The sequence below is a fragment of the Vombatus ursinus genome, unplaced genomic scaffold (assembly GCF_900497805.2).
Source record: "Vombatus ursinus unplaced genomic scaffold, bare-nosed wombat genome assembly UNPS02009173.1, whole genome shotgun sequence".
NCBI lineage: Eukaryota > Metazoa > Chordata > Mammalia > Diprotodontia > Vombatidae > Vombatus > Vombatus ursinus.
Window position 1 is genome coordinate 2,599,235 of NW_020948951.1, and position 14,955 is coordinate 2,614,189.

Below are 14,955 nucleotides of genomic sequence, written 5' to 3' on the forward strand. Positions count from 1 at the left end.
ATTAGAGCAGGCCTGGCTCTGGTATTTCCTATCAGAGGATTGGCCGACTGAAGTAAAACATTTTGCAAATGGCTATGTGCTGTAACAAGAGCAAAAGGGCATCTCATCTTTATTAGTAGGTTTTAAAAATTTGCATGAGCTGCTCATTTCAGCTTGTAAAAAGTCCTGCACCCATTGCTACTTACTTCTGCCTTCTAGTCCTTCACAGAAGAAATCACAAGTACTAGCATGTTTCTAAGATCAGTTAGCAGCACCACCTGTGAACCTACTATATTACTCTAGCATCCTCTATTCAAAGCTCCAAAACTGTGTCAATGTTAATTGACAGACTGCACCCCCGTCTTAAAAGCACTCTGCCTGGAAGCAGATTTTAAATAGTTCTTGAATAAAGGAGCTGTTATTTCTCAGCTGAAAAAAAAAACAACCCACACACAGACAACCCAAAACCAGTTTTAGTGTAGAAAACCAACTGAAGTTAGAGAGGAAAGAGGCTTTAACTTAAGGAGGGGTGGGAAATAAATCCTTTATTTCTTTCTGCAACATTCTCTCTCATCTCCAAAAGTTCAGCACCAGTTTTTCAAAAGGATTGGTTGATGTTTTCAGGCCAAAGTGAGAAAAAAAAATTCACTATAGTCCAGCCTAAGTGCTTTTTATTTCTCCAGTAACCATAACTTTTAATATAAAACCTTTAATACACAAATTGCATAAGCAACAATAGCCACAGGGACAAAGGACAGGTCAGAGGAAAAGAACTGAGGGCTAGGGGATGCTTCTATGTGCACATAGGCCCTCTTTTCCTTTGTCTTCAAAACAAAAGAACCATCCTATCCTCCCAAAGCCTGAGAGGTCATATGGCCCCAGAAAAGGTTAAGTGCAGCCTTTTGGCATTAACTCCTAGTTAAGGGGCGTGGTTAACAGTGAGTATGTTTCAGTTACTCCTGTCCAGAGAAAATCAGTTGGTTAGTTCTTGATCAAATCCTCTGATCTGGCCAAGAGATGAGAGGAATGAGTCATGTTTGAGTTGAGTTGCCACCGATGAAAGAAAGAGGATGGCCTTATCTTTAAATAGTCCCTCAAAACCCCATTCCTGGCACCTAAGGGAATGGGCCTTTCCAGGAGTTGGCAAGATGGAAGCAGGAATAAAAAATCCAGCTGGGGAAAGAGTGGCAATCAACATACCAAAAGCCATCCATCAAAACTGCTGGAGCCCAAATCCTACCAAGATTATTAATGAGTAACTCCAAAAAGTCAGGGCAAATCACTGATTGAAGATGGGTGGGAAAGTAAAGAAACTAAGAAGAAACAACATGGGGGGAGAGAGAATCTCCAGTTATAGGTCAGGAAGCCCATAAGCTGCCCAAAACACGAAAAACCCATCCACAGATGAAATTATCTCTCCAGAGCCATAGTATCTCAAAAGGCAAAAAGGCCAGAAGGAGAGAAGGCAAAATTCACAATGAGTAAAAGAGCTAAAGTACCATTTGCTCTGCAGACCTGTAAGAAAACAGGTAAATAGTCTCTCTGTGTTGAACTAACGGACATACCAATGACAGGTTTTCCTTCCCATAAGGACCAGTTTAACTGGCTTATAGCTATAACTTAGAGCCCCAACCCAAGTCCTTCAGGCTTGCTCCAGAAATTTTCCAGAAGGCAGAACAAAACCATTCATTTGGCAGAAATCAGGGTCCATCATACTGCCTAGGCCTCAGTTTTAGTTAGATGCAGTCCATGGAGTTTTCAGGAATGATGCTAGGGGCACAGTCTGGAAGATCTAATCCTTTAGTTGAGGGACAACTCAGAGGTAGCCCCATGTTTAAGACAGGGTCCTGGTTTTCAATGTCCTCCAATTTGTCTGCGGTACTGTCCCAGTTGATATGGAATCGAGTTACTCGGGGATTAGAAGCCAAGATGTTTCGCTGGAGCTAGGACAGAAAAAGTGAGTCTCATCAAAGATTGTATAGCAGAGACCTACCTTTGTTGCTACTTTCTCCATGCCTCACCTCCCCTTCCCTCAAAAGACAAACCCAGGGACAATGAACTTGAAAATAGCACAGTGATAGGATCAGGCTGATACTTTTCCTTCTTCCTCCAAATTTTACCTCATGTCAGCCCAACCCGAGCACATCATCTGTTGAATGTTGAGAGTCTAGAAAGGGCAATGCTTGTTCCTGTTAATTCTGCACAAGCCAAGACCCTACTGGGATGTTCCTTCCTTTGCTCTGGTCAGAAGGTTAGGCATGTGGCTAGGACATCAACTGATGTGCTATGGCAAGAAACTCATACCTCTAACATACTTAATTGAGAAACTTGGATAATATGATCTTTAAAGTACCTTTCATGATGGACAGTAGATGATTCTATGATTCTGCTGTCCTGAACTGCTGGGACAGAAGGAAGCAGGGCCCTCTGAATTAGAAAACCAACTTACCTGAGAGAAGTCTGGTTTCAGGGGTGGGTTCTCCCGAAGGTCAGGGTTGGTATATTCATTGTTGACATAGTAGCCAACTCGGATGAACTCCTGCCCATGGTAGGTGCAGGTTATAAGGACCACAGTTACACCTACTGCATCAGTTTCTGGGATTAGGGAGGCATTAGGGGCATCTGCCTGAGGGAGCAAAACAGATTCTATGCTTCAGCATGCTTTGGGGGTAAAAAGGGGAAGTTTCCTCAGAGTTTAGTGCTACTAATTGCTAACCTCTTACCTGAAAGACAAACATGTGTCGCCCTGCTGGGACTGGCCCAACCAGTACTGAGTCTAGTATCTGGTCAAACTCCTCACTCTCTGCTGAACCCACATAAATGATTTTCCATTCTAGGTCTGAAAAGGAATAGAGGAATTGTCAAAACGGCTTATGAAAGTGGAAAGGCAGGAAGATGTCTTCTGACATCAATCAATCAAACATTTATCCAGTGCCCACCATATGCCAGGCATTGAGATACAAAGACAAAAGTGAGAGTCCTTGACTTTCAAAACTTATTCTAACAGTGAAGACTTTTACAAAAAACACATACAGAATAACCTTGAAAGGGAAGGCACTAGGTGCTGAGGGAATACCGGGAAAAACCTTATGTAAAAGATGGCACTTGGATTTCCCAGAGGCAAAGGTGAAAGAGACAACAATCTAGGCATGGGGGGGGGGAGAGAAGAGACACAACCTGGACAAAGGCATGCAGATGTATGAGGGGCTGAAGTTAGGCCAGGAGGCTGGATGGTAGAATTTGGGCACATGTGTGTGTTAAAAATAAGATCTAGCATTTATACATTGCTTTAAGGTTTGCACAACACTTTACACACATCATCTCATTTGATTCTCACAATGATTCCGTGAGGTAGATACTATTATCCCATTTTACTAAGGAAACAGGCTGAGAGACATTAAAAGACCTGTCCAAGGTCATAGCTAGTAAGCATCTGAGGTAGGACTCAAAGTCAGGTCTTCCTAACTCCAGATCCAACACTTTACCTACTGTGCTGCCTTGCTGTCTTTAAGATAGTATGTATATGAAGACTGGAAAGATAGGAAGGAGCAAGGTTGGAAGAGCTTTAAATGTCTAACAGAGAAGTTCACATGTGATCCTAGAAAGAGTAGTGAGCTCCTGCAGTTTACTCAGTAGAGGGTTAAATAGTCAGACTGATCTTTAAAGAAAATCACTTTGGTAACTGTGTCTAGGATGTGGTAACTGTATCTAGGATGGACCATAATAGAGACTAGAAGCAAAGATAACAATTAGGAGGCCATTTCAATTTTTTTATTTTAGGTAATTGGGGTTAAGTGACTTGCCTAGGGTTACAATGCTAGTAAGTGAGACCTGTTTTGAACTCCTGACTCCAGGGCAGGCACTGCATCTGTTTGAACACCTAGTTAGCCCTAGGAGGTTATTTCAATGATCCAGGCAAGAAGTGAGGAGGATTTGAAAGAGGGTGATGGCTATTCAAGTGGAGACAGGAAATGGATGTGAGAGATGTTGAGACAGAAATGACAAAATTTAACATATTATTCCAAACAATTTTTGAAGCTTGCCTTCCATTAACAAAACCACTTTCCATCCCAAGTATAAAAATACATAGTCTAAATATTAGCAAGTGGCCCTGGAATTTAACAGATTAAATATCTCCCACAATACAGTGGAAAGTGACTGGATTTGGGATCAGAAGATCTGGGATTGAAACCTGGTTTTTTACTTGTAGTGTGGCCTCAGGCAAGTTACAACCTTTCTAGGCTTTCTTTTCATTATATGTAAAATGAAAGGGGGTGGGGGGGGTGGCAGCAGAGGTGGACTAGTTGGCTTCTGGGGTCCCTTTCAGCTCCAAGTCTATGATCCAATGTTAAATCCCAGTTTTCTGAGTAATCTTGAGAAAATCTGTTTTAACACTAATGCATTGTTGGTAGAGTTGTGAAATGATCCAACCATTTTGGAGAGCAATTTGGAACTATGCCCAAAGGGCTATAAAAATGTGCATACCCTTTGACCCAGCAATACCACTTCTAGGGCTATATCCCAAAGAGATCATACAAATGGGAAAAGGACCCACATGTACAAAAATATTTACAGCAGATCTTTATGTGGTGGCCAAGAATTGGAAATTGAGGGGATGCCCATCAATTGGGGAATGGTATATGAATGTGATGGAATACTATTGTGCTATAAGAAATGATGAGCAGGCAGACTTCAGAAAAACCTGGAAAGACTTGTATGAATTTGTATGATGAAAGAACTTGTATGAGCTGAGTGAAGTGAGAAGAACCAGGATTGTACAGAGTAACAGCCACGTTGTGAGATGACGAACGTTGATAGACTTAGCTCTTCTCAGCAATGCAAGGACCTAAGACATCTCCAAAGGTCTGATGATGGAAAATGCTATCCACATCCAAAGAAAGAACTATGGAGTTTGAATGCAGATCAAGGCATATTATTTGCTATTTTTTCCTTCTGTTTTGTTTTGTTTCCTCTTTCTTGTGGTTTCTCCTATTGGTTCTAATTCTTCCTTACAACATAACTAATGTGAAAATATGTTTAAAAGGAATGTATATATATAGCCTATATCAGATTGCATGCCTGTCTTGGGGAGGTAGCTGAGAAGGGAGGGGGAGAAAAATTTAAAACTCAAAAGCTTATGGAAGTGACTGTTGATATATCAAAATAAATTAATTAAAAAAAATGAAAATGAAAATCTGTTTTAGGTTCTCCTCTGTAAAGTATCTGCCTATCAGGAGCTTGTGAGGATGAATGGGATGACCTAGGCTGAATTAAGGCCCAGCTGAGGTATGCAAATAACTGGAGCCTGGGGTCATTTAGAACACAGGAGCTACATCACAGAGCAGTCATTAAGGTAAGGTAACATCTTCTTTTGAACAGAGGGATCAGTGCCACAGAGTAAATCCTTTGACAACTGGGGCAGGATCACCTGCTCAGGCCTAGAATAAGATTGTATCAGAAAAGGGAGGGAGATAAGGCTGCTCCAAGATTTAGCCAAGTCTCCAAATCATTCAAATCTAGGTAGTAAGAATAATCATACCCACTTATGAGAATCAAGCAGAACTTGAGGCTAACATGCTCAAGAAGCAGGGCTCACATGCTTTATACTTAAACCCCAGTTCTCTAATATACAGGAATAGTGCCTGCTTTCACCAATGAAACAAGTACATTCAAGAGAAATGAACCACAACTGTTCGATAGGTCAGTTATTTCCTGTGAATGACAGTGCCAACCAAAGCAACTATCTTGAGTTCCAAATATAACCAGGGCAAAGTTATAGCAATGCAAAGGGATTTGGCAACTCAACCTGAAAACACTTTAGATACCTTAAAGTTACAACCCTAGGCTGAAGATGCCTGGGGAAATTTTCACAAGCTATGGTTTCACAGAATGTGATTGCTCTGGGACAACATCTTTGATAGAGTATCCTTTTAAGAAAGGAGCTTCTGATCTGAGGTAAATGCAGCCTGGATAATTTCTTGCTAAGGTTCTTCTAGAACACCAAGTCTTTCATTTCTACAGCAACTGTTTGCTTTTCTACCTTTTCAATTTAACTGGAGTCTCGAGCAGAGGTTCTTAATTTTTTTTTGGTCACAGATATCTCAGAATAATGTTTGAAAAGATATAAAATGCATAGCATTACAAAGGAAACTGGTTTTATTGAAATAGTCATCAAAATTAAACACAAAAACCCAAGTTCATGGACCCAGATTAAGAACTTGTGTCTAGAGGTAGCAGTCTCAAATTTTGAATCCAGTTAGATCCAGTAAAACAGAGTTAAACTTTAGGAGTATCAGAGTATAGTAGATCTATTTCAGAACATCTGGGTTCTACAACTTGCTGACCTATAATTATCGCCTTTTCAGTAGAATCTTGGACCAAAGGATAAAATGAACTGCTCAATTTCTAAGATGAGCTACTTTAGTTATTTTTAGTTGTTTTATGGAATGTTGACAGGGTTGAGGGGTGAAAAATGGTTTGTGTCAGGGAAAAAGAGAAAGATCAGCTAACAGAGGGAATTTGTTATATGGCTTCTTGGATTTTAGAACTGGCAAGCTGTGATTTCTTTACCACCTTTAAGGAATAGGCCACCCTTTCTAGCCTCAAGAACTCTGTGCAAAAGGCAACAAAAAGGTGTTTTTCAAAAGGAAAATGCAAATTTCCTAGGTGATCAAGTCACTAACAGATTCAGGTATGCAATTACTGAGTTCTAATTCTTAACCTGGAAATTAGGTTTACTTTCGCTTAAGTTTTATGTCGTACCTTTAAAAGATAAAAATAGTAATATTGTTCCTTCTTCAGGAATATAACAAGAATGAAGAACACTGAGTCAGGAGCTGGGAGACCCAAATTCTAGTAATTACTCTTCCATTTAACCATGTGACTTTGAACAAGTTAACTAAGAATTGAGTCTCTTCAAGCTATTGATTCCAGGGACAACTAGGTGGCATTGTGGATAGAGCACCAGCCCTGGAGTCAGAAGGACCTGAGTTCAAATCCAGCCTCAGACACATAATATTTACTAGATGAATGACCCCAGGCAAGTCACTTAACCCCACTGCCTAGCCAAAAAATTAAGAAAAAAAAACCAAACTATTGATTCCAAACAGCATATTTGAAGATGTTGAATATAATAAAGGCTAAGGCCTATATGAATAACTTGTGGCCCTGCAAGTAAGTTAATCCAAATGGCAAAGATGAAGATGCTAGTGGCTGAAACACCTGGATTTTAAATATTCTATCTTTCTACATCCTGCCTTATTGTCTCTTCTACTATCCCTACAGGCGAAAAGATAGTCTAGTAAGAGTACCAAATGGAAGTCAAGAGTGCTGCTTCAGTCTATCCCTAATTCATTAAGATTCATTGAGTAACCCTGGCCATTTTGTTAGTTCAATGTGTGGAGCACCTTTTCTCAAAGGAGGGAACTTTACTCTTTGTGTCTCAGCCTTCTCATCTGGGAAATGAAAATGGTGTTGCCTTTCATGTTGTTTAGTTGAGTGACACCACCTTTAAAAGTACTTTCAAGAGAGGATACAAGCTACTAAGTACTTTTTTTAAATGACACCTATCTTCCTCAAACCACATAGCCCCCTCTTATAAAGGCACGTTTCTGGAGATATGTATGTAATGTTCTTTGCAAACTTTTAAAGCACTATATAAATGAAATGTTTAAATATTATTGTTGCTATTGTCAAATAACAGACCCCCAACTCATGGAACCCTCTGCTACTTCAGTAGCAGAGGCAGTAGGAATGGCCCTTTAGGAACAAGGCAGCTAACAGCTAGCCCCTGGATACCAGGGCAGGGGTCCACACTAATTCAGGCAGCTCTAGAAAAGTAGAGGGCAGGAAAGATTAAAGAATTGCTCCAAGCACTGAGGCATTTAGGAACCACTATCTGGTAGGAAAGGTCAGGCACAGTTGAGGGTAGATTGGAGACATCATCCAGGAGGAAGTCATCTAGGGTTTCAGTATACTCATTCTTCTAATAGATGCAAAAAGGTAACAGAAATAAATGAGGCAGAGTAACAGGGATAATCTATTGGAGGTTAGAAGATGGGAAGCCTATATGAAGTAGTAACAGGCAGAAGAGTAGATATCCAGCTTACTTCACAGGTTGCTGATACAAAATCCTTTGTAGTAATACTAGCTCCAGAACCTCAGAGGTGGATGGGACCTCAGTGGCCCCGAGGGTTCACTTTTCTATTGCTCATTTTAAAGCCTGCAAAGAGCTCGGCATTAGGCGCTATCATCTCAAAAGTACAGAGGAGAAATCTAAGGCTCAGAAGGGTTAAAATGCCTTGCCTAGGGTTACAAAGGCTAAGGATTGGCCAACAAATGTTGAAATAAGCGCCGACCACCCAGGCCGAGTAGCGGGGACCCAAATATCAAAGTGAAACAGTCCCCCTGCCCTCAGAACGTTTGTATTCTACTAGACTAAGAGAACAGAGCACTTTATTAAGATGAGGGTTGGTGCTATAGGGAAGCTTTAGGATCCCGGGGCGGGGAGGGAGCCCTATTGGTGGGAGTCAGCATAAAGGAGTCCCCTCGATCAGGAACGCGCGGGGGGAGACTGGGAGATCCTGTCGGGCAGGGAGGCGTGGGGGAGGGGAAGAGAGGGGAAGGCCGGGGCTCACCGTCGGCCAAGGCCTCGCTGCACTCGAAACTGATCTCGAACTGGAAGGGGCTGTGGAAAGGGCTCGGGTTCTCCAACACCGACACGTTCAGAACCGAAACTTTGGCCATGGCCTCGCGGGGGCAAGAAAGGACACCCTCGAAGCAGCAGCTGCCGCCGCCACCGCCGCCGCCACTGCCGCCACCACTCTCCCTCTCACGTCCCCTCCGCGCGGCTTCCACACCAGACTGAGGAGGCATTCCCCGCCCCTCCCCCACTCCACCCGCCCCGCGCCCCCTTCAAATAGCGGGCTCCGCCCCCCGGCCAATCGGCTCCAACGCTTTCCTCGGCGCGAGCTTGTAGGGGCCAATGCACGGTCGCCCGTCGAAGCGCGTTAAATTCCTTCCCAACCAATCGGCTGCGCTCCCTCGCCGGCACGCGCGCGCCCGATTCTGCGCGGATTGGGATGTGTGTATGTCGCGGGGTGTTAAGACAGTCATCATCCCTCCTTTGGCGCCCCAGTGTGACCGCTCTCTCTTCTTGTTGCCAGCCAATCCCCGGCGCCTCCGCTTAAGCAGTGAACTTGTGGCAGAGCGCAGAGTGAGCGCCGGGATGCTTGGGGCCAATTGGCTTTGGGGGGAGGGCCTTCGAGGCTCCAGCTCGGCCCCGCCTCTTTTTTCCTTCCGCTTGCGCTCCTTTTCCCTTCGGAGTACGGAGGGGGCGGGGGAGAGGAAGCAGAGCCGCTAACTGCCGAGTGGGGGCGCGAGGCGCTAGCGGAACATTGCGATTCGGGCTCTGCGAGGTCCCGTAATGATTGACAGAGGGGGGAGGAGAGACAGAGTTGTGCCCGAAGGGGATTGGTCAATTCAGTCTTAGGGGGCGGGAGCAGGCGGAAAGTGAACCCGTAGTGTGCTGAAGCGGCGGTTACACTCAGGCACCGCCTTCGATTGCGACTGACGTTCTCCGCCCCTTGTGAGCATGGTGGGCGTTTGGGCCGACAGGCCGGATCATTCTAGCGCTCTGGCCTGGGGCGCCTCCGAGGCCTGCAGCCCACTGCGGACCGCAGCCGGAGTCGGCCCAAGGAAGCCTCACCACGGCCGCGGTGTCTAGAGCTGCAAAGACCTTAGAGGTCGTTTTGTTTTACAGAGGAGGAAGCTGAGGCCCAAAGAGTGTGACTGGCCCAAGGTCACACAGACAATCAGGGACGGAGCCTGGATCCCAGTCCAGGCCCTCGGACTCCCAGTGCGGCGTTGTTGCCCATCGCATAGCACAGGAAGTAAATGGCATTAGTAGAAGTGGGAGCCCAGCAGTGACTGCAGTGCTCTTTCCACCACATCCCACGAGAGAGTTTACTAAATTCAACAAGCGTTTGAATTCTTGGGCTATGGAACATATCCAACACATGTCTTGTGGGTATCTCTGCCTCACCACGTCCAAAACATCTCTTGTAACTTTTCCCTCCAAACCTCCCAACTTCATGACTTCTGTTACATGTGGAGGGCACCGCTATTTCCCCAGTCACTCAGGCAAGAAACCCTGGAGTCTTCGATGAGTTGGGCTCTCTTTCCTTCCATGGTCAAATCTCAGTTCTGAAATCTGCCTCTCCGACGCCTCTCCCATCACTCTCCTTGACAAGGCCACTACCCTAGTCCAGAAGCTCATTCCTAATTGGCCTTCCAGTCTCGAGTCTTTCCCCTCTCCAGTTCACCCATCATACAGATTCAAAAGTGATTTTCTTCCCTCAACATGACTTTACACAGATTGTCCCCTAAACTTGGAATGCTTTCCCCCCTCACTTCCATCTTTTATATTCCTTAGCTTCCTTTAAGGCTCAACTCAGGTGCCTTTTCTTGGAAGACCCTATCCTTATGTATGCCCCCTCCCCCACTTTACTAATCTTGTCCCCCACATTAATTTGTATATATTTTGTATTTATCCGTGTATGAATTATTTCTCCCCAAAAGAATGAAAACTCATCGAAAGCAGTGAATCTTTGTCAACTAATATCTAAGCCCCTGCTATGTGCCAGTTACTGTGCTAAGAGTCCCTGGCAGAATCTCTGGCACAAAGAAGTCTAAGGATACTGAAATTTAGTGCCTAGAGCTCAGAACCAAGCACAGTGTCTGACACGTAGTAGACGCTTAGTACATACTTGTTTAATGGATGAAATAGTATAGACTGTGAGCCAGTAAGAACTCTGTTCTAATCTTATCTCTGACACAAACTGTGAGACAGTGAGCATATCATTTAATATCTTAGACTCTCACTTTTCTCATCTGTAAAATGGGGTGATAATACTTAATAGTACTTACCATACTTCCTCACAGGACAGTTGTGCCTTGTACATAGTTGGTGCTTAATAAATAATTGCATGAAGGTTTGTCTCAAGTGATAATGTATGTAATGTATTCTTCTGACTTTAAAGCACTATACAGATATCAGCTAACATGACCTAACATATGAAAAATAGCTGAAAGGAATGCAAAGATAAAAAAAAAATTGAAGTACTTCAAGTATTGAAGTATATGTTTAGAAGTATTTACTAGGATGCCAAGCTTAAAAATATTGGCCTCTGCCCTCAAAGAACTTATGGTCCCCTTGGAAGTGAGGTTGAGATAGAATAGAAAGTATAATGCAAAGTAGAATGTAATGGGTCAAAGGAAGTTTCAGAGTACTCTAGGAATATTTGAAAGGTAGGAGATAACTCAACTGAAAGATCCGATGTTCCAACCTTCTCGTTTTATAGATTATGGATATTGGAGGCCTGAGAGGGGATATAAATAATTGAGATAATAATTGCTTACAATTTTAAAGAAATTTAAAATTTAGGGGCAGCTAGGTGGCACAGTGGATAGGGCACCAGCCCCGAAGTCAGGAGGACCTGAGTTCAAATCCGGCCTCAGACCAAACACTTGACACTTACTAGCTGTGTGACCCTGGGCAAGTCATTGAACCCCAATTGCCCAAAAAAAAAGAAAAAGAAAAAAAAGAAATTTAAACTTTATAAATCACTAAGCTTTATAATTACACAACTGTTGTCTACTACAAATTTGTGTTATGCAACCTCAACTGGGCCCTCACTGTTGCTAGGCAATCTTTCTATACCTCCCTTATCAAGTCATTATCCCTCTGTCCGAAATGTCTCTTTCAAAGCTTTTCATCCCTCCTCAGACATTCCATGGCTCTACCTTCCCCTCCACTCTCAATTGAGATCCTTGCCTCATATTTTACAGAAAAAAATTGAGACCATTTGCCCTGAGTTCTTTCTCCCCTTTTCTTCATCTCCCATCATTCAGATACTTCTGCCACGATATCCTTCACCCATTAGATCTGAAGAGGTGACCTCACTCCTTACTAAGGCCAACTCCTCTACTTGAATAAGTGATCCTATTCCATCACTTCTCCTTCAACAGATAACCCCCTCTGTGGTTCCCACTCAATTACTTATCTTCTTTTTTTGAATTAAAATTATTTAATATTGCAAAATCTATTTCCATTGTAACTATGTATATATATTTTAAGCAAGAAAAATAGAGAAAATTATACATCAGTTTTACTTCATTTCATCAGTTCTCTCTCTGGAGGTAGATAGCATTTTAAAAATCATGAATCATTTAGAATTGTCTTAGATCATTGTATCGATCAGAGTAGCCAAGTCTTTCACAGTTGATCATCATCACAACATTGCTGTTACTGTGCACAATGATTTCCCTGTTCTTCTCACCTCACTTTGCATCAGTTCATATAGGTCTTGTCGTATTTTTCTGAAACCTCCTCCTTCATTATTACCTACCACACAATAGTATTCAGTCACAATCTTATGCCACATCTTGTTCAGCCATTCCCCAATTGATGATCATCCCCTGAATTTCCAATTCTTTGCTGCCACAAGAAGAGCTGCTATAAATATTTTTGTGCACATAGGTCTTTGTCCTTTTCCTTTGATCTTTTTGGGATACAGACCTAGTAGTGTTATTGCTGGGTCAAAGGGTTTGCGCTGTTTTATAGCCCTTTGGGTCTAATTCTCCAGAATGTTTGGACCAGTTCAATACTCCACCAATATTTCATTAGTGTACCTATTTTTCCCTCATCTCCTCCAGCATTTGTCATTTCTGATAGGAGTGAGGTGGTACCTCAGGGTTGTTTTGTCAATCACTTATCTTCAATCTCTCCCTATTGGCTACTTCTTTTTTGCCTAAAAACATGCCCATATCTCTCCCATCCTCAAAAAACTCTCAAAATCCCATCCTCAAAAAAACTCAAGGATCAAAACTTGATCCTTCCATCCCTACTTTCGTCCTATGCTGCCTACAATAGATGCCTCCATGTTCTCTCCTCTTACTCTCTTCTTAACCCCTTACAGTCTGGCTTCCAATCCTATCATTCCTTTGTCCAATTACCAATGATCTTTTAATTGCCAAATTTGGTGGCTTTTTTTCAATCCTCATTCTTCTGGACTTCTCTGCAGACTTTGACACTATTGTTCTCTCTCTTTTTCTTGATATTCTCTTCTCTCTAGGTTTTCAGGACACTGCTATCTCTTGGTTCCCCTTCTACCTATCAGGCTACTCCTCAGTCTCCTTTGCTAGATTCTCATCCAGATCATATCCTCTACTTGTTAGTGTCCCAAAGGTTTCTATCCTGGTCTCTCTTCTCCCCCTATACTCTTCATTTGGTAATCTCATCGGTTTCCATAGATTTAATTACCATCTCTATGCTGATGATTCTCAAATCACCCTATCCTGCCCCAACCTCTCTGCTGACCTCCAATCTTGAACCTCTGACTATCTTTTAAATATCTCAAACTGGATGTCTAGTAGACGTCTTAAATACAACATGTCCAAAACTGAACTCGTTTTCTTCTCCCCTTAATCTTCCCCCCCACACATTTCCTATTACTGTTGAGGGCAGCACCAGTCCCCTATGCTAACAACCTAGGAGTCATTCTGGATTCCTCACTATCTCCCCACCCCTAGCACCATATCCAATCTGATGGCAAGACTTGTTGGTTTTGCCTTCATAAAATCTCTTTCTCCTCTAACACTGTCATCATTCTGATACAGGCCTTTATCACCTCATGCCTAGACTATTGCAATAGCCTGATGGTGGGTCTGCCTGCCTTAAGTCTCTCTTCACTCCAGTCAATCCTTTATTCAGTCACCAAAGTGATTTTCCTAGAATGCTGATCCAACCATGTCATACCTTTATTCAGTAAACTCCAGTGGCTCCATATTACCCCCAGGATCAAATACAGAATCCTCTGGGATTCAAAGCCCTTCATACCCTATCTTTTCCCTCTTACCTTTCCAGTCTTCTTACAATCTTACTCTCCACCACGTACCCTTTGTTCCAGTGGCACTGGCCTCCTGGCTGTCCCACAAACAACACTCCATTTCTCACCTCCAGGCATTTTGTCAGGCTGTCACACCTCATGCCTGGAATGCTCTCCCTCCTCATCTCTGCCTATTGACTTCCTTGGTTTCCTTTAAGTTCCTACTAAAATCTCATCTTCTACAGAAAGCCTTTCACAACGCTTCTTAATACTTGTGCCTTCTCTCTTTAAATTATTTCCTATTTATAAATATTTATAAATCTATAAATTATTTCCTATATCCATGTATATAGCTTGTTTGTACATATTTATTTGCATGTTGTCTCCCCCAATTAGATTATAAGTTTCTTGAGGGCAGGGACTGGCTTTTTGCCTCTTTTTGTATCCCCAGTGCTTAGCAAAGTACCTGCCACATAGTAGATGTTAAGAAATGTTTATTGACTGACTGTCCTTGCAACTCTTGTGAGGTGGGTAGTACAAGTATTATTATCTCTGTTTTTCAGATGAAGAAACAAGGTCAGAAAAGGGGAAATGACTTGCCCACAGTGACATAGCTAGGAAGAATCAGAGCCATGAATAGAACTGATATTTTCTGACTCCAATGGCCAGGGCTCTTTCCACTATACCTTACTGCTTTCTTTTGTCTAATTTGCTAACTGAATGCATGTCCTCAGGCAGGTCTCTTGACTTCTCTGGTCCTCATTTTTCTTATCCATAAAATGAGGGAGTTGGGGTCCTTAATCCTTTTTGTGTGGTGGAAGTCTTTGGAAGACTAGTTGTGGTACATGCAATGTCTTGAGTCATGCCCCAGTGCAGATGAGGCTAGTTTTCCTCAAAAGGCATTGAGTCCATTCTCACAACTTGGTTGGTTCAAAGAAGTAAAGGTTTCAGTTGTTGCCATGAATTCCTTGTCACCTAGGTACAAAACAGCAGAGAGTGGGGAAGAGCTCCAGGTGCCATCTGTGATGCTTGGCTGGTGAATCATAATGGGCAACTCAGAGAAGGGAGCTTTGCCCTGCTGAATAACTTG

At 42.8% G+C, this 14,955-nt stretch overlaps 1 protein-coding gene across 1 annotated transcript; it reads right to left on the bottom strand.

Moving 5' to 3' along the window:
- Window positions 1-509: 509 nt before the first annotated feature.
- Window positions 510-8,827, bottom strand: ASF1B (anti-silencing function 1B histone chaperone). The gene is made up of 4 exons (XM_027851119.1): window positions 8,616-8,827; window positions 2,703-2,818; window positions 2,429-2,605; window positions 510-1,922 (listed from the first exon to the last, which is right to left on the bottom strand). The coding sequence occupies exons 1-4, from the start codon at window positions 8,722-8,724 to the stop codon at window positions 1,716-1,718; spliced, it is 609 nt and encodes a 202-aa protein (XP_027706920.1). The 5' UTR covers window positions 8,725-8,827; the 3' UTR covers window positions 510-1,715.
- Between the last annotated feature and the right edge of the window lie 6,128 nt (window positions 8,828-14,955).